This window comes from Piliocolobus tephrosceles, chromosome 15 (assembly GCF_002776525.5).
Source record: "Piliocolobus tephrosceles isolate RC106 chromosome 15, ASM277652v3, whole genome shotgun sequence".
Taxonomy (NCBI): domain Eukaryota; kingdom Metazoa; phylum Chordata; class Mammalia; order Primates; family Cercopithecidae; genus Piliocolobus; species Piliocolobus tephrosceles.
This window is the reverse complement of record NC_045448.1, coordinates 48,053,183-48,080,634: the sequence shown is the minus strand read 5'-3', so window position 1 is coordinate 48,080,634 and position 27,452 is coordinate 48,053,183. Positions and strand designations below refer to the sequence as shown.

At 44.1% G+C, this 27,452-nt stretch overlaps 3 protein-coding genes across 3 annotated transcripts in view; 2 read left to right on the top strand and 1 right to left on the bottom strand.

Annotated features, from left to right (window-relative positions):
• The window catches only part of FBXO11 (F-box protein 11), a 99,710-nt gene extending 98,318 nt beyond the window's left edge, over positions 1–1,392 (top strand). The window contains exon 23 of the mRNA XM_023223860.3: positions 67–1,392. Within this exon, the coding sequence (XP_023079628.1) occupies positions 67–196 (130 nt within the window). The 3' untranslated portion in view covers positions 197–1,392. The remainder of the gene's footprint in view (positions 1–66) is intronic.
• On the bottom strand, positions 1,359–26,531 carry MSH6 (mutS homolog 6). Its single transcript, XM_023223859.2, has 10 exons — positions 26,142–26,531; positions 18,477–18,673; positions 13,278–13,447; positions 7,308–9,852; positions 4,557–4,822; positions 3,220–3,337; positions 2,561–2,650; positions 1,946–2,100; positions 1,653–1,852; positions 1,359–1,529 (listed from the first exon to the last, which is right to left on the bottom strand). Exons 1-10 carry the CDS (start codon positions 26,399–26,401, stop codon positions 1,448–1,450), a joined length of 4,083 nt encoding a protein of 1,360 aa, XP_023079627.1. The 5' UTR covers positions 26,402–26,531; the 3' UTR covers positions 1,359–1,447.
• On the top strand, positions 10,697–11,249 carry LOC111550437 (60S ribosomal protein L27a-like). Its single transcript, XM_023223862.3, has one exon. The coding sequence runs from the start codon at positions 10,734–10,736 to the stop codon at positions 11,178–11,180; it is 447 nt and encodes a 148-aa protein (XP_023079630.1). The 5' UTR covers positions 10,697–10,733; the 3' UTR covers positions 11,181–11,249.
• Positions 26,532–27,452: the final 921 nt, after the last annotated feature.

The window sequence follows — 27,452 nt, the reverse complement described above, 5'->3', positions numbered from 1 at the left end:
TTGCTTGCTATATTACCCAATTGTTTTCCCCCTCACTTTTCTAATTGAGTTTTTATTTTGCTTTAGGTTTTTCTGTGACTGTGGTGCTGGAACACTGTCTAATCCTTGTACATTAGCTGGTGAGCCTACACATGATACAGATACACTATATGACTCTGCTCCACCTATAGAATCTAATACATTGCAGCACAACTGAATTCCTTCCCTAAAGAAAAAGTCCTGCCATTGTAACATCATAACTTAAAACATTTTTTTGGAAGAAGATTTAACATATTTGCCCATGCTACAGGAAGAGACTGTATTAAAAATGGATACACAAGGTCAGTTGACACTATGAAGCTCAAGCTACCAAAAAGAAAGTGGCAATATATTGACTCAGGATCTCAAAGCTGGGTGTTTTAGCATTACTGTGTAAAGACTTGAAGGGACAGAAGTGAAGAAAATAAGCTGCAATTTTGTACAGATACCAACTTCTGAAAAGCTGGTGTTTTTACAACTAGCATTGAATGCAGTCCAATTTGCAGTAGTAATCTTCAATAGACAAGCAGCTTTGTTGCTGCCTTTATGGACATGGGTACCAATTGCTTTTGTAATATGGTAAAAATGTGAGCTAGCACTTCTGCGTTCCTTTTGATTTTTTTTTTTAACATGTATTCAGATTGAGAAATATGATTTTAATGCTTTAATCTCATGTAGTTTGTTTTTAATTTCAAGCAAAATCTTATTGTACTTGAATGTGCCCTGTTTTGTTAGCACACCTAGACTTGCTGTAAACTGTACTCATGTCCCAGTATGTACGTTCTTTCTATGAAAGAGAAAACACTAATCTTAAATTATATCCAGCAATGTTTCTGGTATCCTTTAAGAAAAGTTAAGACTATTATTTTCTTCCCTTCCCTGTGCAGCATTCAAAATCAACCCTAGAAAAAGTCAGTGTTTTAATGAGACTTCCTAGGAAGGGATGCACTGTAAAACAAAAGTATTCTTGTAACTCAGTTTTGTGAAAGGTAAAAAAACTACTATGTTTTAAAGTACACTTTAGAAAGTCTCTTCAAAACAGTCCTGTATTTGAACTCTGTTCATAGTTTTTTTTTGAACAGTTTAGACAAAACTGCTGGAAATTAAAACAATTTCCTGCATTAAGCTGAGACAAGTATATATACAGCCCTATACAGTTTCCTAGCTTTCCCTCCCCCATTTATGTGTATTGGTGACAGTGGGTATAAAACAGCCTGAAAGTGTATGCATGTACCATAACATCTAGACTTAATATATTGTGGAGTATTCAATAACCATTATGTAGAAGGTAGATAAGAATTAAAAGGGTTTAATTTCCTAGAAAGAAAATGGAAAAATGGTCATTTTTAAAAAATAAAGTTTATTAGATCATAATGTTGTCTGAATTTACCAAGTTTGTCAGAAGTCAACTCAAAGCTTCCAATGTAGTCTATAATTCCTTAATCAAAGTCAGCAATTTATGGACAGCTTCAGCATCTACAGTTGACCTTTCACTAGCCAGGCAAACTTCCCTTAAAATTAAAAAAAAAAAAAAAAAAAAATTTTTTTTTTTTTGTTTTTCATAGTGCATCCATCCCTCCCGCTTTTACTGTTTTTATGAAACTTAAGGTCAGTTATAATTCCATTATAGTTACCGAAATAATCGTAGAGACTGATTCATCTTCTCAAATTCTCTTGCTTTTCTATGTCCCTTTTGAATAACTTCCTCTGGGAGATTAGCAAGCCTTGCTGCATTAAAGCCATAGCTTTTAGGACAAGCTCCCTTAATGAATTTATAGAGGAAGGTAATAGTCTCCTGGCTGGGGTCTTCACATTCATTTTCTACCATGCATGCCTTAAGAAAGAAAAATATTAGCAATACATGTGCTAGCAACAGAAGGGTCCTCTCAAAAAACCGAATTTGTGGAAAAAAACTATTTGCACATACCATATGTCCTAAGCGCACAGCAACATTTTGAGAATAATCTTCTACTAGTGAATGGTAGTGAGTTGAAAATAATGTACGACATTTTATAGTCTCAGCAAGTTCTTTAACAACTGCATTTGCTATTGCTGTCCCATCAAATGTTGCAGTACCTCTTCCTGTTAAAATAAAATATGCATAAGGATGTAACTCAAGGGAATTAAAATAAAAATGCTAGGACAGAAAAATAGCATCTGTTAGTACATCCATGTCTAAAAGCATTCTATAAATAGACCTTGTTTAGCTAAACAAGTCTGCTTAGCAGCCCATGGGGAGTGAGGTTTCTTTTAAAGAAAATACAGTATCGCTCAAGGTCAGAAACTTCCTGAGTTCTCCTATTAAGTGTTCTCATCCCTGTATTATAACAAATGTTTTATTATAACTGAACAATGTAAGGCCTAGTAATTAATGGGTAATCAAAAGCCTTTCACAGTATCACCTTTTATCTGCAACTATGGGTCTGTGCCATAATGGTGACTGCATGCTCTAAAGACAGTCATATTGTTTATAATCTTCTAGAAAAATTCTTTGGACAAATGTTTGTAAGACAGCCTTCAAATGAAAAGTTTAATGTCTTACCTAATTCATCCACAAGCACCAGAGAATGTGCTGTTGCATGCGTAAGTATGCTGGCAGTTTCACTTAATTCAACAAAAAATGTACTTTCACCTAAAAAAAAAAAAAATCACAAATGCAAATCATATAAATTCATCTTTTAGGTTATATAGCTATCATGAGCTACACATATTGGTATAAAATATTAAATCTCATTAAGAGACTGTACAGTAATTGGCCAGGCATGGTAACTCACGCCTGTAATCCCAGCACTTTAGGAAGCCGAGGCAAGCAGATCGCCTGAGGTCAGGAGTTTGAGACCAGCCTAACATGGTGAAACCCCGCTTCTACTAATAATACAAAAAATTAGCTGGGTGTGATGGCGTGTGCTTGTAATCCCAGCTACTGGAGAGGCTGAGGCAGGAGAATCACTCGAACCTGGAGGCAGAGGTTGCAGTGAGCCAAGATCATGCCATTGCGCTTCAGCTTGGGCAACAAGAGCGAAACTCCATCTCAAAAAAAAAAAAAAAAAAGAGACTATGCAGTTCTTAAAAAGTGGTGTTTTTAAAGTAACACCAGAAAAATCAAACATTAGATTTAAAAGGCTCATATACAAGAAGTAAATGTCTTTTATCATATCTAAATGAATGAATGAGAACTTAGGTGGGAAATAAAAAACTCACCTGACATTATCCTATCTGAGGCACCAAGTCTAGTAAACACTCTATCAATTGGTGTGAGCCTGCACACTTCAGCAGGGACATAACAACCCATCTGGGCCATTACAGCTAATAAGCCAGCCTGTGGATGAGGGAGGAAAAGGTCTTTTATGACTGTTAGCAACAGTTTTACAGACAATAAACTTTTGTCTTTCTTATGAACCCTTATGTAAGAGCTAGGCACTCTAAAAAAACTTTCACAATCCTGTGTAGGTTGGTTCTATTCTGAAATCCATTTGCTAAAATGGAGAAAGTTGAGGCTGAGAGAGACGAGGCATAGGGCCTCACTGGCCTTCAAAACATCAGAGCCTGCTTACTAACCCACTACCCTAGTGATTCTCAACGTTGGCCAGAATAGAATCACCTAGAAGCTCTTTAAAACTACTAGAGATGCCTAGAATCAATTCCAAACAAGAGAATCCATTTCAGGATGGAATCTCTGCACCTTTTTTTTTTTACATTGTCACAGGTGATTCTGATTTAAAGAAAAAATTTGGAAATCACTATACACACTATACTGCCTCTCTCTAGCAAACTAGGTGAACAGAAGTATACTATAATGCAGGAGAGCAGCAGGGACCAGCCAATTACTACTTCTATTTCTTACAACCTTTTAAAAATACAAAAAAACTTTACAAGTTCTGTGGCTGGTCAACCCCTGGTTATAAAGGGAAGATAAATATAATGCCATAAGAATTTTCTTAAAAAATGAGCTAGGCACGGTGGTGCACATCTATAGTCCCAGCTACTGGGGAGCAGGAGGATGGGTTGAACCTGGGAGGTCAAGGCTGCAGTGAGCTGTGATGGTGTCACTGCACTTCAGCCTTGGCAACAAAAAAAAAAAGGGCCAGCATGTCATCCCTAAAGAGCAGTTTCCAACGGTTGCTATAGGTCATGAACCGTATTTGCTTTCTTACCTAAGTTGGCCATAGGCCGTTCACACGAAGCGTTTCTGCAAATGAGTCTAATTTAAAGATAAACCTGTAACATTTCATCTTTTCATACAGCCTTTGTATTTTTGTTCATTATGATTATACCTACCTTCTGAGGAAATGAATTCAAGTCAAAGAGTCTCAAGACCTGAATGACTGACCTCCTTCCCCTTTTTAACATATATTCCCCTTAACATTAAGCAGAGATGTTTCAGGTAAATACTCACTTTTATAACAGGGAGTATTTCCCTTTGCTTTCTATTAAGTCACTGACTGAATTTTATCTGTGTTTGGAAAATGATCACCTAAGTACGTTGTTCCTAATGTCGCAAATGACTTTCTGATAACAAAACCTTAAGAAGCAGTTACCTGTCTCATGAGTGTAGACTTGCCCCCCATATTTGGTCCAGTAACAAGCACACAATAGGCTTTGCCATTTTCCTGCTCCTCTTCCTCACAGCCTATTAGAATGTCATTAGGAATAAAATCATCTCCAAAAAAAGTCTTCGTAATGCAAGGATGACGTGATCCTTTAAGCTCTAAGAAGGGGGGAGTATCTTCTGGCAACAGAATTACTGGGCGACACATAGGACCATCACCCCCTCGACTGTAGTTAGCCAGGCATAGTAAGACATCTGTTAAAAAAAAAAGAGGGTAACAAGTGAGGCTTCATCTTTGGAGGTTTTATCAGCCTAAGTGTTTTACAGGTCTTCATTATAACATGTTTCATTATAAGAGAGAGAACTTTCAATTACAGTCCAAAGATCCCCCCCCCTCAAAATACATCTAACATCTGGACCAGAGAAGTGCCAAGGGAAAGCTAAAAGAGCAGAGGCCAGGCACGGTGGTTCACGCCTGTAATCCCAGCACTTCAGGAGGCCAAGGCAGGCAGATCACGAGGTCAGCAGTTCAAGACCAGCGTGACCAACAGGGTGAAACCTCGGCTCTACTAAAAATACAAAAATTAGTGGTGCCTAATACAGGTGGCACATGCCTGTAATCCCAGCTACTCAGGAGGCTGAGGCAGGAGAATCACTTGAACCTGGGAGGTGGAGGCTGCAGTGAGCCAAGATTGCACCACTGCACTCCAGCCTGGACAACAGAGAGACTCTGTCTCAAAAAAAAAAAAAAAAAAACACAGAGACATGCTACACTTAAGCCTCTTAGCAGAATGTGCCAAAGTTGGCACACTGATAGTAAAACAATCTCTGAACACTGGTTTTTGAACGCCTGTGCTGAGGAAGGATTTTAAATTAAGCAGTAACCAAATGCGACACACTAAAAGGAAGTATATTATTCTGTTCCATTGGATACTTGTGTTCAGATCAAAATAGTGTTGTATTGCTGTGTTACAAATTCAGGTAAACTACGGTTATTTAAAAACAAAAACAGGGCTGGGTGCAGTGGCTCATGCCTGTGATCCTCAAGGTGGGCAGATCACTTTGAGGTCAGAAGTTCAAGACCAGCCTGGCCAACATGGTAAAAACCCTGTCTCTACCAAAAATACAAAAAGCCAGGTGTGGTGATGACCACCTGTAGTCCCAGCTACTCAGGAGGCTGAAGCAGGAGAATCGCTTGAACCCAGCAGTTAGAGGCTGCTATGAGCTAGTCATCCCATTGTACTCGTCTGAAAAGAACAAGACCCCGTCTCTAAAAAATTTAAAAAACATATACAACATAAACCTAAACTATAAAACAGCAATGGTTCCAGGTAATGTTGGCCATGACACTTAAAGAACAAATTATTTATGAAGTTGAGATGGTTGCCAAATTATAAATTCCTAACTCAGGGCTTTGAAAAATCAATTGCAGGAAAGAATCTTCGACAATTTGGCTAAAGAAAAAAGGAATGATTGACCTTTTAAAATTGTATGCAGATGGACTCACTGAAATACAGGAGTTGTAATAAAATGAAATTTTAAAATGATGGATCAACAGATAGTGTAACAAAGCACCTTGAAACAGTAATTCACCAAATAATAAAAAGCTCAAATAAAAATAAAATTTGATCTAAAATAAAGTCTGTCTCATGAAGTATAACACATTTAAAAATCTTTTGGGCCGAGTGCAGTGGCTCATGCCTGTAATCCCAGCACTTTGGGAGGCCAGGGCGGGTAGGTCACCTGAGATAAGGAGTTCAAGACCAGCAGGGCCAACATGGCGAAACCCTGTCTCTACTAAAAATACCAAAAATGGCTGGGCGTGGTGGCTCATGCCCATAGTCTTAGCTACTTGGGAGGCTGAGACAGGAGAATCGCTTGAACCTGGGAGGTGGCAGTTGTAATGAGCCAAGATTGTGCCATTGCACTCCAGCCTGGGCAAGAGCGAGACTCCATCTCAAAAACAACAAATCCTTTGGCCAGGCCCAGTGGCTCATGCCTGTAATCCTAGCACTTTTGGGAGACTGGAGGATCACTTGCAGTCAGGAATTTGAGACCAGCCTGGGCAACATAGGGAAGCTTCATCTCCCTTCCCCCACCAAAAAAATAAAGCGGGGCAGGCAAGTGCTTACCTATAAATCCTAGCTACCTAGGAGGTAGATATGAGAGGTCTGTCCTGGGCAACAGAGCAAGACACTGTCTGAAAACAAAAACCTTTTGTTCAATTTAATTAAAGACTGAAGAAAGGGCCAGGCGCAATGGGTCATGCCTATAACCTCGGCACTTTGGGAAGCCGAGGCAGGAGGATCACTTGAGCCCAGGAGTTCAAGACCAGCCCTGGCAAACAGTGAGACCCCATCTCTCTACAAACATTCAAATATTAGCCATGCATAGTGGTGCATATCTGTAGTCTCAGCTACCTGGGGAGGCTGAGGTGGAAAGATCACTTAAGCCTGGGAGGTCAAGGCTGCAGTAGCCATGGTTGTGTCACCATACTCCACCCTGGGTGACAGAGCAAGACCACATCTCAAGACTGAAGAAAGGCCAAAGGGCTACTAAGATAAAAGCGAGTTTCAGGTGAGTAACTTAAATTGCTGTGGGCAGCCTAGTCAGGATGCAAATATGTATATGCATGTCAAAATATGTACCATATATGTTTACTTATGTTTAGGGATAATACACAGCTGGCATAGAGCACTACGTATCAAAGCCTGAGGAACAAGCTTGTTCAGAGTCTTACCCAACACTGCGATACACTCTACAGCAGACTGCCAGTCCTTGTAATTTTTATCAAAGTTATAGAACAGTCGCCGCATGCAGTCCTTCAATGATACATCTCTCCGTTCTTCAGCATTTATGAGATTAGCCAACTTCTTCTCAATAGTTTTGGTCCAGTATCGTTTACAGCCCTTCTTGGTAGATTTCAATTCGTATTCTTCTGGCAAATTGCGAGTGGTGAAATTCTCAGGAATTTCCAACTGGTAACGGTTCCTACCAATCCCCCAATAGACTATGGTCCTACAGCCAATTCTGTTGCGCTGTTTCTCTAGGTATTCCAGGAGGCTCTGTTCATTTTCTCTTATGTCAGCAAGAGCTTGGTCATAATCAGAGTCAAAGCCTGCTTTGGGAGTAATAAGTCCAGTCTTTCGAGCCTTTTCATGGTCAAAGGCTGTATCCCATCGGTTCAGTTCTGTAGTCAAATCAGGAAAACGGCCTTCAGGATTTTTTGTCTGCAGAGAGATGACCTGCTTAAGGATTTTAGACTTAAAACCATCAATGACTTCTTCCATGATCCCTATAATTTTACACATTACTTTGAATCCTTCCAGAGCAGAAAGAAAATCAATGATCTTTTTTTTGCTGTATGTAGTTTCTTCATACATTATAGCCCTGCTATCTGGATGGTTCTGACTCTTCAAGGGAGACCCAACATTATGAATTTTACTGAGTAGTCTCTCAAGATCTGGAAGCTTCTTTAGAAGCTCTACAACTTCGGAGATTTTGTCAGGCACAACCATGAGGTCTTCTATGGCATCTAGACGATCATTGATAGCATAAGGGCTACAGAGTGGGGCACAAAGCCACTGCTTTAGGAGCCGCTTACCAAAGGGAGTATGGCAAGTATCAACCCTCTCTAGCAGGGTTCCTTCAGTAGAACCATTTGTTCCATTCAGAAAAATCTCCAAGTTGTTTAATGTCACTGCATCTAGCACCATTCGTTGATAGGCTTTGGTGAAGATAGCACCAGATCTTGTAGTGCTGACTATGTCAGAATCCAAGGGAATATATTCTTCAAAATTAGCCATTGATAAAAGCTCCTGATCAATAAGGCATTTTTTGAGGTAGAAGATACAACCACCTAGAGCAGAGAGGGCCAATTCACTTTTCTCTCCTGGTGTCAACCCAATGGAATCAGATTCTGACGTCATACCTTTAAGCACCTGGGGTAACGTCACCCCAATGTCATCACTTAGCTTTTCCCTAAAATATCCTTCCTCAAGGAGAGTTCTCAAAGTTTTGGATGCATCCCAAAACTGGGAGCCAGGTATCAGACCTTCCTGAAGAGAAGAGGACAATGAACTCTTTAGAATTGTTTTCGTTTCCTTTGAGAGATTTCCTTTTTCAAATAAGACTTGTACTGGGGGATAGTGTGCCACTAGAGTCCTAAATCTCGAACAATGGCGATCATCTGAAAACTGACCTATGAAAAACTTTCCCAGTGAAGTATCAACAAAGCACACACCATATGCACGAGTATGGCCAGAAGAATCTTCCTCTTTTTCTTTGAGGCTAAGAAGATACTTACTGTAGTTCTCAGAGGGATCACCTTCCAGCACACTGTAAGTCTGTGTACCCTTGGTAATGATCCTACAGATCTCCCTCCTCACCACTCTATCATACTTGGATATATGTGCCATCTTTCGGCATCGTGCCTCCATCATTTCCGGAGTCTCAGTCTGTTCCACTCGTGCTACTTTATAGCCCTTCTGTACCAAGGAGTCTGAATAACGGCCAAATGCAATTTCAGGAAAGCCAGAATGGGCCCAGTTGCCTTTCATGAATACCAGCCCCAGTTCACTGACTCCAATCAGAGCATCCATGTGGTACAGTTCATAAAATTTCCCCACCTTGTAACAGATGACAAGATCAAAGTTCTGAGACTTAATCTGCCACCACTTCCTCATCCCAGGAGTACAGGAATTGAGGAAATCCTCAGGCACATAGAGTGTAGATGCATTAAAATCGGGGTGATCAGGCCGCCTCCTGTGCTCATCTCTTCTCTTTTCCTCCTTAAGCCATTCTAAAGTTTCATGATACCAAACAGTAGGGCGACTACTGTCATCACCACCTCCACTAACGTGGGCTTGGGATTCAGAATTTTGAGGGGCAGAGAAAGCACTCAAAGTATTCTTGGTTTCTGATGAAATGCCAGTTGCTCGTTTGGTGGCTGAGGGCATTTCCTTCCTAGAACTTTTCTTTTTAAGAGAGCCATTTCCAGTGACCACTCTCTTCCGCTTTCGAGCAACTTTGACAGGGCTGTTTAGGCCTTCACTCTCACTATCCCCCATTCCACTGCTTATTTCATCACTGCTTCCTTCCTCCTTAGTGTCTGGCTTAAATTCCACATCAGAGCCACCAATGTCACTCTCAGAGTCTGATATGACCCTTCGTTTTTTTATTTGGCGGCTACTTCGCCTAGATCCTTGTGTCTTAGGCTGTACTTCCTCTTCACTCTCAATTTCATTATCTTCTTCACTCTTATCTGTTACATAAGTTGTGCCTACCTGCCAGGCAAGGAAAGAGTATTTAAAAACAAATCAAAATTTGGAAAACCATAATATAGACAGTTAGACTTATGATTTTTTGACTTTATAATGGTACCCATGCAGCCACTCTGTTTTTCATTTTTAGTACCGTATTCGATAAATTACATAACATGGTCAATTCCTTATTATAAAATAGGCTTTGTGTTACATGATCTTCCCCAACTTTAGGCTAACATTTAAGTGCTCTGAGCTTGTCTGAGATAGGTTAGGCTAAGCCCAAGCTACAATATTTGGTGGGGTAGGTGTATTAAACACATTTTTAGTTTATGTAACCCCATCATAAGTTGTGGAGCCATCTGTACTACTGTAAATTCTCTTAATATGCTGCAACTTCATATACCAAAAAAAGAACCCACCTCCAGAAATTAGAAACCTCTCAATGAACATCAACTTCAGTTTCACCTGACATTAAAACAATTGTCATTTTCCATGCCAATAGTTCTCCTGCAAACATGGTGGAAAAAAACTCTCTGGACTTGCTGTAAGTGTGGCAGGCGCCAACCCCACCCCACAAAGTGACATAATACAAGAAGGGTAAGGATTCTCTGCCCACTGAAAGCAGCATTATGAAGGAATCAGAGTGGGTATGGGGGTAAGTCAACTCTCTGGCTAAAAGACTAAAACTACAAAAAAGATTGTGCTGAGGCTTGAGTTTGAGTTCAAGCGCAATTCCAAGGGAATGCTATTAAGAGATGCAAGCATTTTGAACTGGGAGGAGGTAAGAAGAGAAGGCAAAATGATCCAGTTCTAAGCCTCATCTTTTGTTTTACTATGAAGACAATAACATCTTGAGGTTATGTTCAAAAACACAAAGTGACTTTTTCGTCTGGGCTGCCGACATGCCATCCAGACTGAGGAAGACCCGGAAACTTCAGGGCCACGTGAGCCACGGCCAGGGCGGCATAGGCAAGCACCGGAAGCACCCCGGAGGCCACGGTAATGCTGGTGGTGTGCATCACCACTGGATCAACTTCGACAAATACCACCCAGGCTACTTTGGGAAAGCTGGTATGAGGCATTACCACTTAAAGAGGAACCAGAGCTTCTGCCCAACTGTCAACCTGGACAAATTGTGGACTTTGGTCAGTGAGCAGACACGGGTGAATGCTGCTAAAAACAAGACTGGGGCTGTTCCCATCACTGGTATAGTGCGATCGGGCTACTACAAAGTTCTGGGAAAGGGAAAGCTCCCAAAGCAGCCTGTCATCGTAAAGGCCAAATTCTTCAGCAGAAGAGCTGAGGAGAAGATTAAGGGTGTTGGGGGGGCCTGTGTCCTGATGGCTTGAAGCCACGTGGAGGGAGATTCATTAAATGCTGGCTACTTTTAAAAAAAAAAAAAAGAAAAAAAACACAAAGTGCTGCACCAGGCGAAGTAGCAGGTGCCTGCAGAGAGAATCACTGAGCCCAAGAGTTCAAGGTCAGCCTGGCAACACAGTGAGACCCCATCTCTAACTACAGGATTAAGTGATTGCTGTCATGGGAGTTCTATTTATGACAAAGCTGTTGGCATGACCATATATCATAAATATCAAGAGGTGATGTCCTCATTAACAGCATAAGAAAGAAGTAAGCAACTTATACTGGTTCTAGTGTTTGCTCTTCCACAATTGGCTGTCTCAACTCAGGCCTAGCACATTCACCTATTATGATCTCCCTCATTTGTTAAACCAGTATTAGGCTAAATGATCTCTGTATTTGCCATCCAGTTATAAACCTCTGATAACGTTATGATCCTTAGTTTCAACCTTAAAATTAAAATATCCACTTTATCAACTTGCTTATTCCCTATTTCATCTATTGAAAAAGGAACAAAACTTGAAACTGAGCTTAGTTATAGAGATGAATGTCTTTTAGGATGTAGCTCATTAATTTGATAGATCAGAGAATAATGATCTTTCGGCTTCCCTGGGCCACATTGGAGATCAGAAAATAATGATCTTTTGGCTTCCCTGGGCCACACATAAAATACACTAACGCTAACGATAGCTGATGAGCTAAACAACAACAAAAAAAAATCACAAAATGTTTTAAGAAAGTTTACAAATTTGTGTTGGGCCAATTTAAACGCCGTCCTGGGTCACGGACTGGACAAGCTTGTTCTAAATTAATTATTTTTTTCACTTCCATAACTTTTTTTTTTTTTTTTTTTTTTTTTTTGGTGACAGTCTTCTTGCTCTGTTACCCTGGCTGGAATGCACTGGTGCGATCTTGGCTCACTACAACCTCTGTCTCCCAAGTTCAAGCAATTCTCATGCCTCAGCCTCCTAAGTAATTGGGACTACAGGTGTGCGCCACCACGCCCAGCTAATTTTTGTATTTTTTACAGAAACAGAGTTTCACTGTGTTGGCCAGGCTGGTCTTGAACTCCTGTCCTCAAGACATCCACCTGCCTCAGCTTCCTAAAGTGCCGGGATTACAGGCATTAACCACCACACCTGGCCCCTAACAAGTTTTAATTCACTTTATCCATGACCATTAAGGTTTGAGCCATGGTTGTATTTCAAGGTTTATTTAACATCTATTCTTACCAATGCAAAATACAACAAAAAAAGTTTTAGAATTAAAAGCATAAAGCTGGGGCTGGGGGCTGGGGCTCATGCCTGTAATCCCAGCACTTTGGGAGGCCAAGGCAGCATATCCCTTGAACTCGGGAGTTTGAGACCAGCCTGGGCAACATAGCAAGATCCCACCTCAATTTTTTTATAAAAAGCATAAAACTGGATAATTAATTTCTAGGGCCTGACTATACCCTTATACACGTATTACTCCATCTTTACTGTCCCAAACTCTCTATTTCTTACCAAAATGGTACTACTTCTTGCTTACCCTGCCAGTAGGTTTGAAAACTAAGTAAAAAGGATACTAGCTATTGAGATTCTAAGTAACCTAACTTATCCTACAGTCCAGGAAAGTACAGAAGTATGCATGTATGTATAATAAAATAATACAGCTGGGCGCAGTGGCTCATGCCTGTAATCCCAGCACTTTGGAAGGCCGAGGCGGGCAGATCACAAGGTCAGGAATTCGAGACCAGCCTGGCCAATATGGTGAAACCCCGTTTCTACTAAAAATAAAAAAATTAGCCAGGCGTGGTCATGTGTGCCCATAATCCCAGCCACTTGGGAGGCTGAGGCAGGAAAATCGCTGAAGCCTGGGAGATGGGAAGTTGCAGTGAGCCTAAATCATGCCACTGCACTTCAGCCTGGGTGGCAAAGTGAGACTCCATCTCAAAAAATAAATTAATTAATTAAATAAAAATAAATTAAAAAATAAAAAAAAACATATATACACACATATATAAAACAAGGTATCTTGTTAATCCACCCTCCCCCTTTCTTCCCCCATCACCCTAACATAAATAACAACTGAATGCAATGTCCCACCTCCATTTCTTCTTCCTCTTCTGGCTCTGAGGGCTCATCACAAACTGCCAATTCAAGCCTCTTAATCTTGTCTTTATTTAAGGCTTCGTCTGCACGTTGCATCGCTCTCAGTATTTCAGGCTTTGCACTGTAAAAATGACCTCCCTTCTGGGCTTCCTTTGATTTTGAACCTAGAAAGAAATGTATTTATAAATAATAAGGGCTGGGTACAGGGGCTCACACCTGTAATCCCAGCAGTTCAAGACCAGCCTGAGCAACATAGCAAACTCCATCTCTATCTTAAAATATATATATGCCAGGCACGGTGGCTCACGCCTGTAATCCAGCATTTTGGGAGGCTTAGGGGGGCAGACTACTTGAGGTCAGGAATTCGAGACCAGCCTGGGTAATGTGGTGAAACCCCATCTCTACCAAAAAAATACAAAAATTAGCCGAAGGTGGTGGTATGCACCTGTAGTCCCAGTTACTTGGGAGGCTGAGGTGGGAGAATCACTTAAACCTGGGAGGCAGAGGTTGCAGTGAGCCGAGACTGCACCACTGCACTCCAGCCTGGGCAACAGTGCAAGACCCTGTCTCAATGGAAAAAAAAAATTATGTGTGTGTGTGTGTGTATATATATATATACACACACACATACACAAAATAACTTGTGGACACTTGACTCAACCTACAACATTTGCCCTAATGAACAAGAATGACAACAATTAAGTATAATTTGTAATGCCCCATTACTTTTTATTGATATAGATAGATCAATAAAGCATACAAGGAATACATATTGAGGGAAAAACTACTGGTGAAACTAAAATCACCAATTTTACTTCCCTGAAGGTGCCCTATGGGATCATCCAGGACTACTTAGTCTCTCTTCTAATGACCTGGGTGTACAGCCCAAAACAGGTAGGGCATACCTCTTCAAGTGAGGCAGAAGATTTAAAAGGGGTTTGAGAACCTTTCTTAAAAACTTACTGGCTGGGCACAATGGCTCGTACCTGTAATCCCAGCACTTTGGGAAGCCAGGGTGGGCAGATCATGAGGTCAGGAGTTCAAGACCAACCTGACCAATATAGTGAAACCCCGTCTCACTAAAAATACAAAAATTAGCTGCGCATGGTGGCACATGCCTGTAGTCCCAGCTACTCGGTAGGCTGAAGCAGGAGAATCACTTGAACTCAGGAAGCGGAGGTTGCAGTGAGGCAAGATCGCACCACTGCATCCCAGCCTGGGCAACAGAGCAAGACTCCATCTCAAAAATAAAAATAAAATAAAAACAAACAAAAAAACACTTCAGGAAGACAAAGACTACACTGTCAGTTACATGCAGCTATGATAATATGAGTCTGTCCCAAAGACAACTAGATCAGATATATCTAAATACATAAAAGAATAACCAACCAATGTGCTACTTTAAGGGGCCTTCACATTTTGAAAGGGTAGCCCATTCAGACTCAATGCGTTAAAATTTATTTCTCAAAACAGTTCATTCCACCAAAATACAACTTTAGGGCTGGGCGTGGTGGCTCACACCTATAATCCCAGCACTTTGGGAGGCCAAGGCGAGTGGATCACTTAAGGTCAGGTGTTCAAAACCAGCCTGGTCAACATGGTGACATCCGTCTCTCCTAAAAATACAAAAATTAACCAGGCGTGGTAGTGCATACCTGTAGTCTCAGCTACTAGGGAGACTGAAGCGGGAGGATCACTTGAACCCAGGAGACAGAGGTTGCATTGAGCCAAGATTGCACCATTGCACTCCAGCCTGGGTGACAAAGTGAGACTCCGTCTCAAAAAAAGAAAAAAGAAACTGCCTCCCGGGTTCAAGCAATTCTCCTGCCTCAGCCTCCTGAGTAGCTGAGATTACAGGCGCCACAATGCCCGGCTAATTTTCGTATTTTAGTAGAGACGGGGTTTCACCATGTTTGGCCAGGCTGGTCTCTAACTCCTGACCTCGGGTCATCCGCCCACCTCAGTCTCCCAAAGTGCTGGGATTACAGGCGTGAGCCACCACACCTGGCCTTATTGATCTCTTTTTAAAGTCATTCTGGGCCGGCCCAGTGGCTCACGCCTGTAATCCCAGCACTTTGGGAGGCTAAGGTGGGCGGATCACTTAAGGTCAGGAGTTAGAGACCAGCCTGGCCAACAAGGTGAAACCCCAACTCTACTAAAATATACAAAAATTAGCAGGGCCTGGTGGTGGGCACCCGTATTCACAGCTACTCAGGAGGCAGAGGCAGGAGAATCGCTTGAACCCAGGAGGCAGATTGTAGTGAGCTGAGATTGTGCCATTCCACTCCAACCTGGGTGATAAAGCGGGACTCTGTTGCAAAAAAAAAAAAAATAAAAGTCATTCTGCCAAATTTTTTTTTTTTTTTTTTTTTTTTTGAGACGGAGTCTCGCTCTGACGCCCGGACTGGAGTGCAGTGGCCGAATCTCAGCTCACTGCAAGCTCCGCCTCCCGGGTTTACGCCATTCTCCTGCCTCAGCCTCCTGAGTAGCTGGGACTACAGGCGCCCGCCTAGTTTTTGTATTTTTAGTAGAGACGGGGTTTCACCATGTTAGCCAGGATGGTCTCGATCTCCTGACCTCGTGATCCGCCCGTCTCGGCCTCCCAAAGTGCTGGGATTACAGGCTTGAGCCACCACGCCCGGCCAAATATTTTTTTAAATCTCAAAATTGGTCCTAGAAGAAACCTCACATATCATCTGGTTCAATGAGAGATCATTTTATTCATTTATTATTTTATTTATTTTTGAGATGAAGTCTCACTCTGTTGCCCAGGCTGGAGTGCAGTGGCGCGATCTCGGCTCACTGCAACCTCCACCTACCAGGTTTAAGCAATTCTCTGCCTCAGCTTCGCAAGTAGCTGGGATTACAGCTTATTTTTGTATTTTTAGTAGACACGGCATTTCACCATCTTGGTCAGGCTGGTCTTCAACATCTGACCTCGTGATCCACCCGCCTGGGCCTCCCAAAGTGCTGGGATTACAGGTGTGAGCCACCACACCTGGCTTTTTTTTTTTTTTTTTTTTTTTAAAGATGGAATCTCACTCTGTCGCCCAGATTGGAGTGCAGTGGTGTGATCTCGACTCACTGCAACCTCCACCTCCTGGGTTCAAGCGATTCTCTTGCCTCAGCCTCCCAAGTAGCTGGGATTATAGGCATGTGCCACCACGCCCAACTAATTTTTGTATTTTTAGTAGAGATGGGGTTTCACCATATTTGCCAGGCTAGTCTCGAACTCCTGACCTCAGGTCATCTGCCCGCCTTGGCCTTCCAAAGTGCTGGGATTACAGGTGTGAGCCACTATGCCGAGCCCCAATGCAACCCCAATGAGATTCATTTTAAATACAAGTAAACAGTATCAGAAAATAAGTTACTTTAGCCAGATCACCCAACTACTTGGGAATCTGATGCAGGAGGATCACTGGAGGCTAAGAATTCAAGACCACCCTGGAAAACATAGCAAGACCTTCATCTCTTAAAAAAAAAAAACTATTTAAAAATTAGTCAGGTGTGGTGGCAGACACCTCTAGTCCCAGTTACTGAGGAGGCTAAAGCAGGGGGGAATCACTTGAGCCCAGGAGTTCAAGGCTCCAGTGAGCTATGATCCCAACACTATACTCCAGGCTAGGTGACCAAGTGAGACCCCCATCTATTGAAAACAAAACGAAAAAGTTGGCTGAGCCCGGGGGCATGGTGGCTCATGCCTACAGTCTTAGCACTTTGGGAGGCTGAGGTGGGCGGACTGCTTGAGCTCAGGCAGGAGTTTGAGACCAGCTTGGGCAACATGGCAAAACTCTGTCTCTATTTCTTTTAAAAAGATTAAAAGAAAAAACAAGTTACTTTGCTTGGCCAAGATTATATGACAAGTTGATAGAAGAGAGAACAAAACTTCCCAAACCTCTTTCCACCTGTATGTCAGATCACCATTTAGATTTAATTTTAGACAAAATGCCCTCAACCCTTTTTTGTAGGATGAGCACTATGATGAAAGAGTATGATTCTGGGAATTTCCCAGTGATGTGGGAAACTGACCCTTGTTTGGATTTTACAACACTGAGTTCAACAACGTACTAGACCGGAGACTCTTGGGAGGCCGAAGTGCACAGACCACCTGAGGTCAGAAGATGGAGACCAGCCTGGCCAACATGGTGAAAACCCATCTCTACTAAAAATACAAAAATTAGCTGGGCAGCCAGGCACAGTGGCTCACGCCTATAATCCCAGCACTCTGGGAGAGGGAAGTGGGTGGACTACTGGAGGTCAGGAGTTCAAGACCAGCTTGGCCAACATGGTGAAACCCCGTCTCTACTAAAAATACAAAAAATTAGCTGGGCATGGTGGCGTGCACCTGTAATCCCAGCTACTCGGGAGGCTGAGGCAGAAGAATCACTTGAACCCAGGAAGTGGAGGTTGCAGTGAGCTGAGATTGCACCATTGCACTCCAGCCTGGGCCAAAAGAGAAAAACTCCAACTCAAAAAAAAAAAAAATAGCCAGGCAACGTGGCATGTGCCTATAATCCCAAGCTACTCAGGAGGCTGAGGTAGGAGAAACTTTTGAACCCAGAGGCAGAGGTTGCAGTGGGCCGAGATCGTGCCGCTGCACTCCAGCCTGGGCAACAGAGTGAGACTCTGTCTCCAAAAAAAAAAAGAGAATTTGTGCAAGAGATGATGGGGTGCACCTAGCCCAAGTGAAGCTAAACGTGCAGGGCCGTTGATGTCTGTGATAAATAAGACTAGACCTGGGAAGAGAAAGTTATGGTTCCAGGAGTTCGGTGTGAAATTCAACTCAGATGTGCTCATGAGTGAGTAGTTTGGAGGCCAGGTAGTGTGCATCTCCATCTTTCCTAGAGAATGTCGCTGATCTATAGGCTATGTATCCTGATGACATTAACTTTCTTTTGGACTCTTCAAGATGGGGGATCAGTTTAGTTTACCCTTATTATATTAAGGGTATAATACTGCTGTAAGTCACTCAAAGGACAGAAATAAAAATTCCATTCTACAAAACAAAACAGCTAAAGATCACATTATATCCCTTTCCCATGCCAGAAGCTTTCACAACTACCACCCTTGCAATTTACTGGGGTAAAATACACTTAATTTCACCATATGGAAAAAAGTCTCTCTCTCTCTCTCTCTCTCACACACACACACACACACACACACACACACACACACAGCAGTAGTGACTCTTACCTGTATATGGCTTTAAAAGTCTTTTGCTAACCCAGCCCCTTGTTGGGCTGTCATCAAAAAACTGTACATGAACACGGACTGATTTCCCTTTCTCGCGGATGAATGTTCCATCAAAGGGATGGTTGTAAACCAGACAAGGCCACCAGGGGTAACCCTCCATCTTGGCCCAAACCAAATCTCCTGGTGAGAAGTCACAACTGTTGCCAAAAGGAAATACATAACTTAGTTAATATTTGGTCAAGTTTCCTTAAAGGCAGTTACCTACAAATAAACAATTCCAAGAAAGTTATCATTAAGACTCCTTTGAAGTCTTCTGGCATTAATATTGAAGCACAGAAATTCTAGAATAATTTTTAAAGTCACACATTCAAGTCATTTTAAAAACGTAAGCAAGCTGATATCATAGTGCATATTTAACTATGAAGACAAACACAAATATAGTTATGTTATTAGGGTAAGAAACTTACTCAGAATCAAAGTTTAAAAACCATGGCAGAATTTTAGCATAATGCTGATGGCAGGAAAAAGGCATGGACTCACTGTATATGCTCTCCAAATTAATAGCTCCTATACAATATGGTATGTACATATCAGAAACAGGATCTAACTCACAATATTACTATAAATTAGCATACTGATTATATAATTTACTAATTAAGTAAATTATCTAATTCATTAGACTTGCTTGGAATCTTTCTCACTTACAATCCTATGTATTCTGAAAGCCACCTAACACTCTATTACCCTCCCCCTACAAACTAGTTTTGCGGAAAAACTCAAGTCAACAAGTGAGTGCCTAACGTGCCAGAGTATATATTGCTACAAAATCAAAAACAGATTTTGAATCTTCACAAAAATAGATTTAGCCCTGTGAGTTTTCAGGGGCAGGGGGGAGGAATCTAACAGAATACAGAAGAGCTGCCCGTCAGTGATGGAGAGGCCACAAACTGCTGATAATCCCTGCCTAAGTATTAGATACCTAGGCCTGCTTAAAGGTTTCACTGAATAACTTCAAAATTAAAAGAGGCACATAACAAGAACATTTGAGACATTTTAGAATAACAATTAGGCAATGGAAACCACATGATTTAGACCCAATCATGAAATATAAAGTCTCCCTTTCTTCAAAACATGTAAGTATAGGCTGGGCGCAGTGGCTCACGCATGTAATGTGAGCAATTTGGGAAGCCAAGAGGGAGATCGCTTCAGACCAGGAATTCAAGACCCGTCTAAGCAATGTAGTAAGGCATGGTCTCTAATTAAAATTTTAAAAAATTAGCTGGTTATGGTGGCACACACCCCTATAGTCCCAGCTACTTTAGAGGCCAAGGGGGGAGGATCACTTGAGCCCACGAAGTTTGAGACCAGCCTGGGCAACATAGTGAGACCTCAACTGTAAAAAAAAATCCAAAAAAATTAACCAAGTGTGGTGGCACGCACCTGTAGTCCCAACCACTAGGGAGGCTAAGACAGGAAGATCACCTTAGCCTGAGGGGGTTCAGACTGCAGCAAGACCCTATCTCCAAAAAAATAATAATAATAATAAAATAACTCAAGTCTCTGACTGAGACCTGAAAGGCATGTGCAAAAAGGACCTCATTTTAAAAGTTTTATATCTATAACTATAATATGTAATCAAGTTTTCTTTTTTTTTGGTGGGGGGCGGTGGGCGGGACAGGTTCTTACTCTGTCACCCAGACTGGAGTGCAGTGGCGTGATCTTGGCTCACCAGCCTCTGCCTCCTGGGTTCCAGTGATTATCCTGTCTCAGCCTCCCGAGTAGCTGGGATTACAGGCGTGCATCACTACCTCGCAGCTAATTTTTGCATTTTTGTATTTTTAGTAGAGGTGGGGTTTCACCGTGTTGGCCAGGCTGGTCTTGAACTCCTGACTTCAAATGATCCACCTGCCTCAGACTCCCAAAGCGCTGGGATTACAGCGTGAGCCACCACACCCAACTTTCTTTTTTTTTTTTGGTGAGACAGTTTTGCTGTCACCAAGGCTGGAGTGCAATGGCGCTATCTCGGCTCACTGCAACCTCCGCCTCCCCGGTTTAAGCGATTCTTGTGTCTCAGCCTCCTGAATAGCCAAGACTACAGGCACTTGCCATCACACCTGGCTTATTTTTGCATTTTTTTGTAGAGTCAGGGTTTTGCGATGTTGGCCAGGCTCGTCTCGAACTCCTGACCTCAAGTGATTCACCCGCCTTGGCCTCTCAAAGTGCTAGCATTTACAGGTGTGAGCCACCACACCCAGCCAAATAAAGTATTTAAGCATTCTAGTTTTATTCCAAAGTAAATACAGTAGGCTCAACAAACGTATCCTTGGGTTCCAGTCCAGATTCAACCAATCTAGATTAAAAATTTTAAATCAAAAATTTAAAACCAATAAAAAATAGTGGCCAGGTGTGATGGCTCATGCCTGTAATTCCAACACTTTGGGAGGCTGAGGCAGGAGGACAGCTTGAGCCTGGGAGGTTAAAGGTGCAGTGAGGTGTGATCACTGTACTGCACTTCAGTCTGGGCAACAGAGCAAGACTCTGTCGCAAAAAAAGGAAAAAAAATACAAAATTTAAAATATAGTTGAAAAACTGATTTCATGGCATTTACATTGTATTAAGCATTGTAAGTAATCTAGAGATAAAGTACAGGGGAGGATATGTATAGGTTATATGCAAATACTACATATCATGAGGGACTTGGACATCCAAGGATTTGGGTATTCACAGGAGGGTCCTGCAACCAATCCCCCTCAGATACAAAGGGAGGAATGTAACTTTAGTCTTAAACAGGGGCTGTTACCTTAGAACTCTGTCATGTGTAAAATGCAGTACAAATTGTTTTAAATGATGTATGAGGTCTCATGCTTTAAAAGATCACTAGAAAAGAATTATTTCATTTCTAAGCAAGCAATTAAAAAAATAATGTCTTCAATTTGTTTACAAGATAAATGTGCATCCTCACTAGGAAAAAAATGTGTGAAAAGCTGGATCCAACCATTATCAGTTTTGAAATAAATTCCTTTTTGAAATAAAATGTTATTAGAAACATAAGCATTTAAACAAAAAATTTTGTTTTTCAACATCATATTATCCTTTATATACCATTATACTTACAGAATCTCACATATAATTTCTCTGCTGTTAAGAAACAGCAGTATGGGCCAGGTGCGGTGGCTCAGGCCTGTAATCCCAGCATTCTGGGAGGCCAAGGCAGGTAGATCACGAGGTCAGGAGTTCAAGACCAGCCTGGCCAAGATGGTGAAACCCCGTCTTTACTAAAAATACAAAAATTAGCCAGGTGTGGTGGCAGAGACCCATAATCCCCAGCTACTCGGGAGCCTGAGGCAGGAGAATCACTTGAACCCAGGCAGCAGAGATTGCAGTGAGCCCAGAACATGCCACTGCATTCCAGCCTGGGCAACAGACTCCATCTCAAAAAAAAAAAGAAAAGAAAGAAAGAAATAGCAGTGGGCCGTTTCTTATGCTGGGCCGGGCGCGGTGGCTCACGCCAAAAATCCCAGCATTTTGGGAGGACAAGGCAGGCGGATCACCTGAGGTAAAGAGTTCAAGACCACCAACATGGTCAACATGGCGAAACCCCGTCTCTACTAAAAAATACAAAAATTAACTGGGCATGGTGGCAGGTGCCTGTAATCCCAGCTACTTGGGAGGCTGAAGCAAGAGAATCCCTTGAACCCGGGAGGTGGAGGTTGCAGTGAGCCCAGATCACGCCACTGCACTCCAGCCTGGGTGACAGAGCAAGACTCCGTCTCAAAAGAAAAAGGCTGGGCATGGTGGCTCATGCCTGTAATCCCAACACTTTGAAAGGCCAAGGCAGGTGGATCATGAGGTCAGGAGTTGGAGACCGGCCCGGCCAACATGGTGAAACCCCGTCTCTACTAAAAATATAAAAATTAGCTGGGCGTGGTGGCGGGCATCTGTAATCCCAGCTACTCGAGAGGCTGAGGCAGGAGAATCATTTGAACATGGGAGGTGGAGGTAGCAGTGAGCCGAGATCGTGCTACTGCACTCCAGCCTAGGCAACAGGGCAAGACTCCATCTCAAAAAAAAAAAGGAAAAGAAATAGCAGTAAGCTATAAAATGCTACGACTAAAAATTTTAGTAATATGCAGTTCCTCCAATGCTAAAAAGCTTGAAGAAAAAGAGTACCACTAAACATCCTGGGCCCAGGAAACAGTGGTTTCTGAGCCAAAAAAGATAATTAAACAGATAGTAAAATGTACTGTGTAACAAAACTAAAATCTTAAACATTTCTCAAAATTTTTCTTCACTCAATGCTAGCAAAGGAAATTTTTTTGTGTGTGTAAACTTGAATTCTTTAAAGGTAATTTTAAAATTTTATCTGTGGTAATCCTGCAGTTTTCAAGAATGCCAAAACAGGCTAGGTGTGACGGCTCACACCTATGATTCCAGTACTTGACCAGTCTGGGCTACATAGTGAAACCTTGTCTCTAAATTTAAAAATTAGCCAGGCGGCCGGGCACGGTGGCTCAAGCCTGTAATCCCAGCACTTTGGGAGGCCGAGACGGGCGGATCACGAGGTCAGGAGATCAAGACCATCCTGATCTACACGGTGAAACCCCGTCTCTACTAAAAAAGACAAAAAACTAGCCGGGTGAGATGACGGGCGCCTGTAGTCCCAGCTACTAGGGAGGCTGAGGCAGGAGAATGGCCTAAATCCGGGAGGCGGAGCTTGCAGAGAGCTGAGATCCGGCCACTGCACTCCAGCTTGGGCAACAAGAGTGAAACTCCGTCTCAAAAAATAAAAAGATGCTCAACATGTTTTAAGGCTTAAATGATTCATGGAGTAAGTCCAAATGTCTCTGTAGCTCATCAGACTGTTCATGATTGGATCTCTGCTTAACTTCTCCAATGTTCCCTCCTCCTCCTTTCATCCTACCCACCATTTGCAGACCTTCCTCTTCCTGAACCAGCTTCCCACTCTCACTATAATCTGTCTAACCCTATTTTTGTCCTTCTGGTTTCGGTTTACAGAGCTGAGAGCCTAGCCTGCCCCACATCCTCTCCGTCCCCTTTCCACTTGGAGTCTAGAATTGCCTCTTTGCTTTGTCCTGTTCATGGTTGTATCCAGGATCCATAATGCCTAATGCTGTGCTCGGCAATTTTATCTAGACACTGTAGTTTCTTTAGAAACCTAGCATCAAATGCCCAACTTTCTTGAATACCCTGGAATCCTCTCCATAATGGGAGGTGAAGTATATACAATGTTTTATTTTTACAAGTATATTAAACTCAAACCTCAAGAAACAAATAACATGCTATTCAATATGAATGTAAAGTACATCCTTACAATAAATAGAGCCGTTTGGTTTGGATTCAACAATCAATTCACGCTCAGGTAAACAATACACCATGCTTTTCTAACCATGAGTTTGTTATTGCAGATGCTGGCTCTGTTCCCCACAAGCAGATTCTACTAATGCACAACTACCTTATTAAACTGCGGGAACGGGTTGCTTAAACAAGAGTAACACTATAATTACACTTAGAAAAATCTCAGAATTCCTTTAAGACACTTTAAACTGGATTTAAATGGATTTGAAATCCATTATTCAAAAGCACTAACTAGCGGCCAGGCACGGTGGCTCACGCCTGTTACCCCAGCACTTTGGGAGGCCGAGGTAGGGGGATCACTTGAGCTTAGCAGCTCCAAGACCAGCCTGGCTAACATGGTGAAACCCCAGGGTGAAAAATTAGCCAGGCCGCGGTGGCGCACGCCCTTAATCCCAGCTACTCGGGAAGCTGAGGCAGGAGAATCGCTTGAATGCAGGAAGCAGAGGGTACATGAGCCGAGAAAGCGCCACAGCACTCCAGCCTGGGCGACGGAGCAAGACTCCATCCCAAAACAAAAACAAAACAAAAAACACTAGCTGGCAAATGAGTTATTTTTTCTGAGCCTCTATTTCTTCATTTGTTCAAATAGCCAAATAGCTACCATTAAACTTTATGTTTAATATCTGGTCAACGGCCGGGCTCGGTGGCTCATGCCTGTAATCCCAGCACTTTGGGAGGCAGAGACGGGCAGACCAAGAGGTCAGCAGTTCGAGACCAGCCTGGCCAACATAGTGAAACCCGTCTCTACTAAAAATACAAAAATAAGCCAGGCGTGGTGGCGCGCACCTGTAGTCCCAGCTACTTGGGAAGCTAAGGCAGGATAATCTCTTGATCCCGGGAGGCAGAGGTTGTGGTGAGCCAAGATCACACCACTACACTCCAGCCTGGGCAACACAGCAAGACTCTGTCTCAAAATAAATATATATGTATCTGGCAAACAGTAAAAGCGAGCTTTTCAAAATGTCGCCCGCTGCCCGGATAAAAAGCCCTAAACAGGCCGGGCGCGGTGGCTGGCGCCTGTAATCCCAGCACTTTGGTAGGCCGAGGCGGAGGGATCACCTGAGGTCGGGAATTCCAAGACCAGCCTGACCAACAAGGAAAAACCCCCGTCTCTACTAAAAATACAAAATTAGCTGGGTGTGGTGGTGCATTCTTGTAATCCCAACTACTCGGGAGGCTGAAGATGGAGAACCTCCAGGGAGGCAGAGGTTTCGGTGAGTTGAGATCGCGTCTTACACTCCAGTTTGGGCTTGAGAGAAACTCCGTCTCAATAAGGGAAAAAAAAAAAAAGCACTGAACTGCCCAAAACGTGAGGACAACTCCCGGCCGGCTTCCCCAGAGTCGCGTCCACACATCTTTGACCAGGGCCCGATTAAGGCCTCTAAAAACTCACCCTCAACTTCGAAAAAATTACAATGCCCCATAAAAATTACACTATTTCATAAAATAAAATATTTTCCACTCGACACGAATTTCCACGTGCGTCAAAATATACCTTCTATTTTCATTTGTGTCGGTGCACGTGGTCTACCTACTGGAGGACCTAGCCAGATCCCAGCACTTCGGCTCCCCCCGGGCCCCGCCACGCCCGCACCCCGCCCAATCAGGCCCCGCGGTCCCCATGGTGACACACCTCCCGCGCTCACAGCTCCTGGCCCACCCCCTCGGCGGCCCCTCACCTACGGCGAAGGCCCACCGTCCCCAAAGCGTCTAGGGGACCGCGACTCTTAACTACCCAGAAGTGTCTACCTCGATCGACTACTGGAGCCCCAACTCACTGTCTCCGCGCCGGCCGAGGAACCTCCTTTTGCACCCCACAGCACCTGGCTCTCGGCGTTCGGCCTCCCGCAGGCATTCCTCCTTCCCGCCACCCCGCCCCCCGCACCGCCCACCAAAAGGGCCCGCGCCTTCCTCTTCTGGCCCCACCCCCAGTGCGCCCACCTCCTGGGCCCCCGCCCCACCCGGAGCTGCGCGGGTCGCCCCTTCCTTCGCCCAGCACCCCCACCTGGCGGGACGCGTCTCCTCCTTCCAAAAGGCCCGGATTCTCCGCGTCTCCCCTGCAGCCCTCTTCCTGCACAGCCTTTCTCCTCCAACCCTGTTTACAAGCTACACCCCCAAATGCTCCAGACTCGACCCCAGCACTCCTTCAAGCCAACTCTGCGGCCCCGCCTCCTCCGATCCCAGGGCCAGGCCGTGCAGCCCCCAACCTCCTGTGCGAGTCTCCCCTCCCTGGGTTCCGAGCGCCCCGCCGCTATGCCCCCGCCTTCGACCCCACACCCACCCCGCTACCTGGTGGGGGCCGCAGGCGCTACGGATCTCCGCAGCCCTCCGTTGAGATTCTTCGCCTTAGGAGGCGACGCGAGGCGCGCCGAGGGCCTGGGCCCAGGCCCAGCCTCGCTCCAGGCCGCATTCTCGCCTAGGGAAGGAGAGGCCCCGGGGGCAGCGGCGGCACGGCCGCCTTCGCGAGAGGCCCTGGCCGAGGCCTTGTTGGCATCACTCAGCGCCGGAGACTTGGGGAAGAAGCTGTACAGGGTGCTCTGTCGCGACATAGCGACAGCCGACAAGGCCCAACCGTTCCGTCCGACGGAGCGCCGAAACGCACCGCACCTACCGCGCGGCTCCTGCTGGCGGGAAACCTGGGGGGAGGCGCGCTCCAACGGAGGAACCCGGGCCCCAGTGGCCAATCAACAGGCGCCTCGCCGTGTGCGGGCGGTGAGCGCCAGGCCCCGCCCCCGGGCGCGCGGCGACGTGGGAAGGGGCGGGGCTGGCACGCTGGCTGGGAGGGGGCAGTACAGCCGCCGACGCCGGGGCCCAGCGCGGGGAACTGCTGAGCGTCTCTTCCCTTACCCTGCGGGGTTGGCCGGGCCGGAACACTCCGACCCGAGGTTGGTTGCGGCTGCGGGGCTAGCGGGCTCGGAAAGCCCTCCTTCTCTGGAGCGGAAGCAGGAACAGCGGGGGCGCGCACCGCCTGGGCGCGGGTAGTCGAGGGGACCCGAAGGGCCACGGAAAGGGGCTCTGGGGGAGAAACGCGTCTGGCGCACGCGTGACCTGCCGTTAGAGCACTTTCGCAAGGAGCCGGAGCGATAGGGACTAAAGTTTAGTCAGCAGTTCACCTTCACGTTGTATTCTCAAGATTCGTACAGAGTAGGCACTTGGTAAATGCTAAATGAATATTGTAATAGCATTCGTTAGCGATGCTCTTGTGTATGGTAAAAACCTGCAGCTGTACAAAGCTCTCCTTTGCCAGGCACTGATCCCAATATTTTACATCTGGTAACTAAATCGATCCTTTGAATAACCTGTGAGATAGGTACTTAAGGGCCACAGTCCGTTATCTGAGCTCTTTGACCCAGGTGTGTCTTTACAGGATTTTTCAAATTTTAGAAAGCTAAGAGACTATGAGGCCGGGCGCAGTGGCTCACGCCTGTAATCCCAACACTTTGAGATGCCGAGGCAGGCGGATCTCCTGAGGTCAGGCGTTGAAGACCAGCCTAGTCAACATGGTGAAACCCCATCTCTACTAAAAATACAAAAATTAGCCGGGCGTGGCGGCGGGCGCCTGTAATCCCAGCTACTCGGGAGGCTGAGGCAGGAGAATAA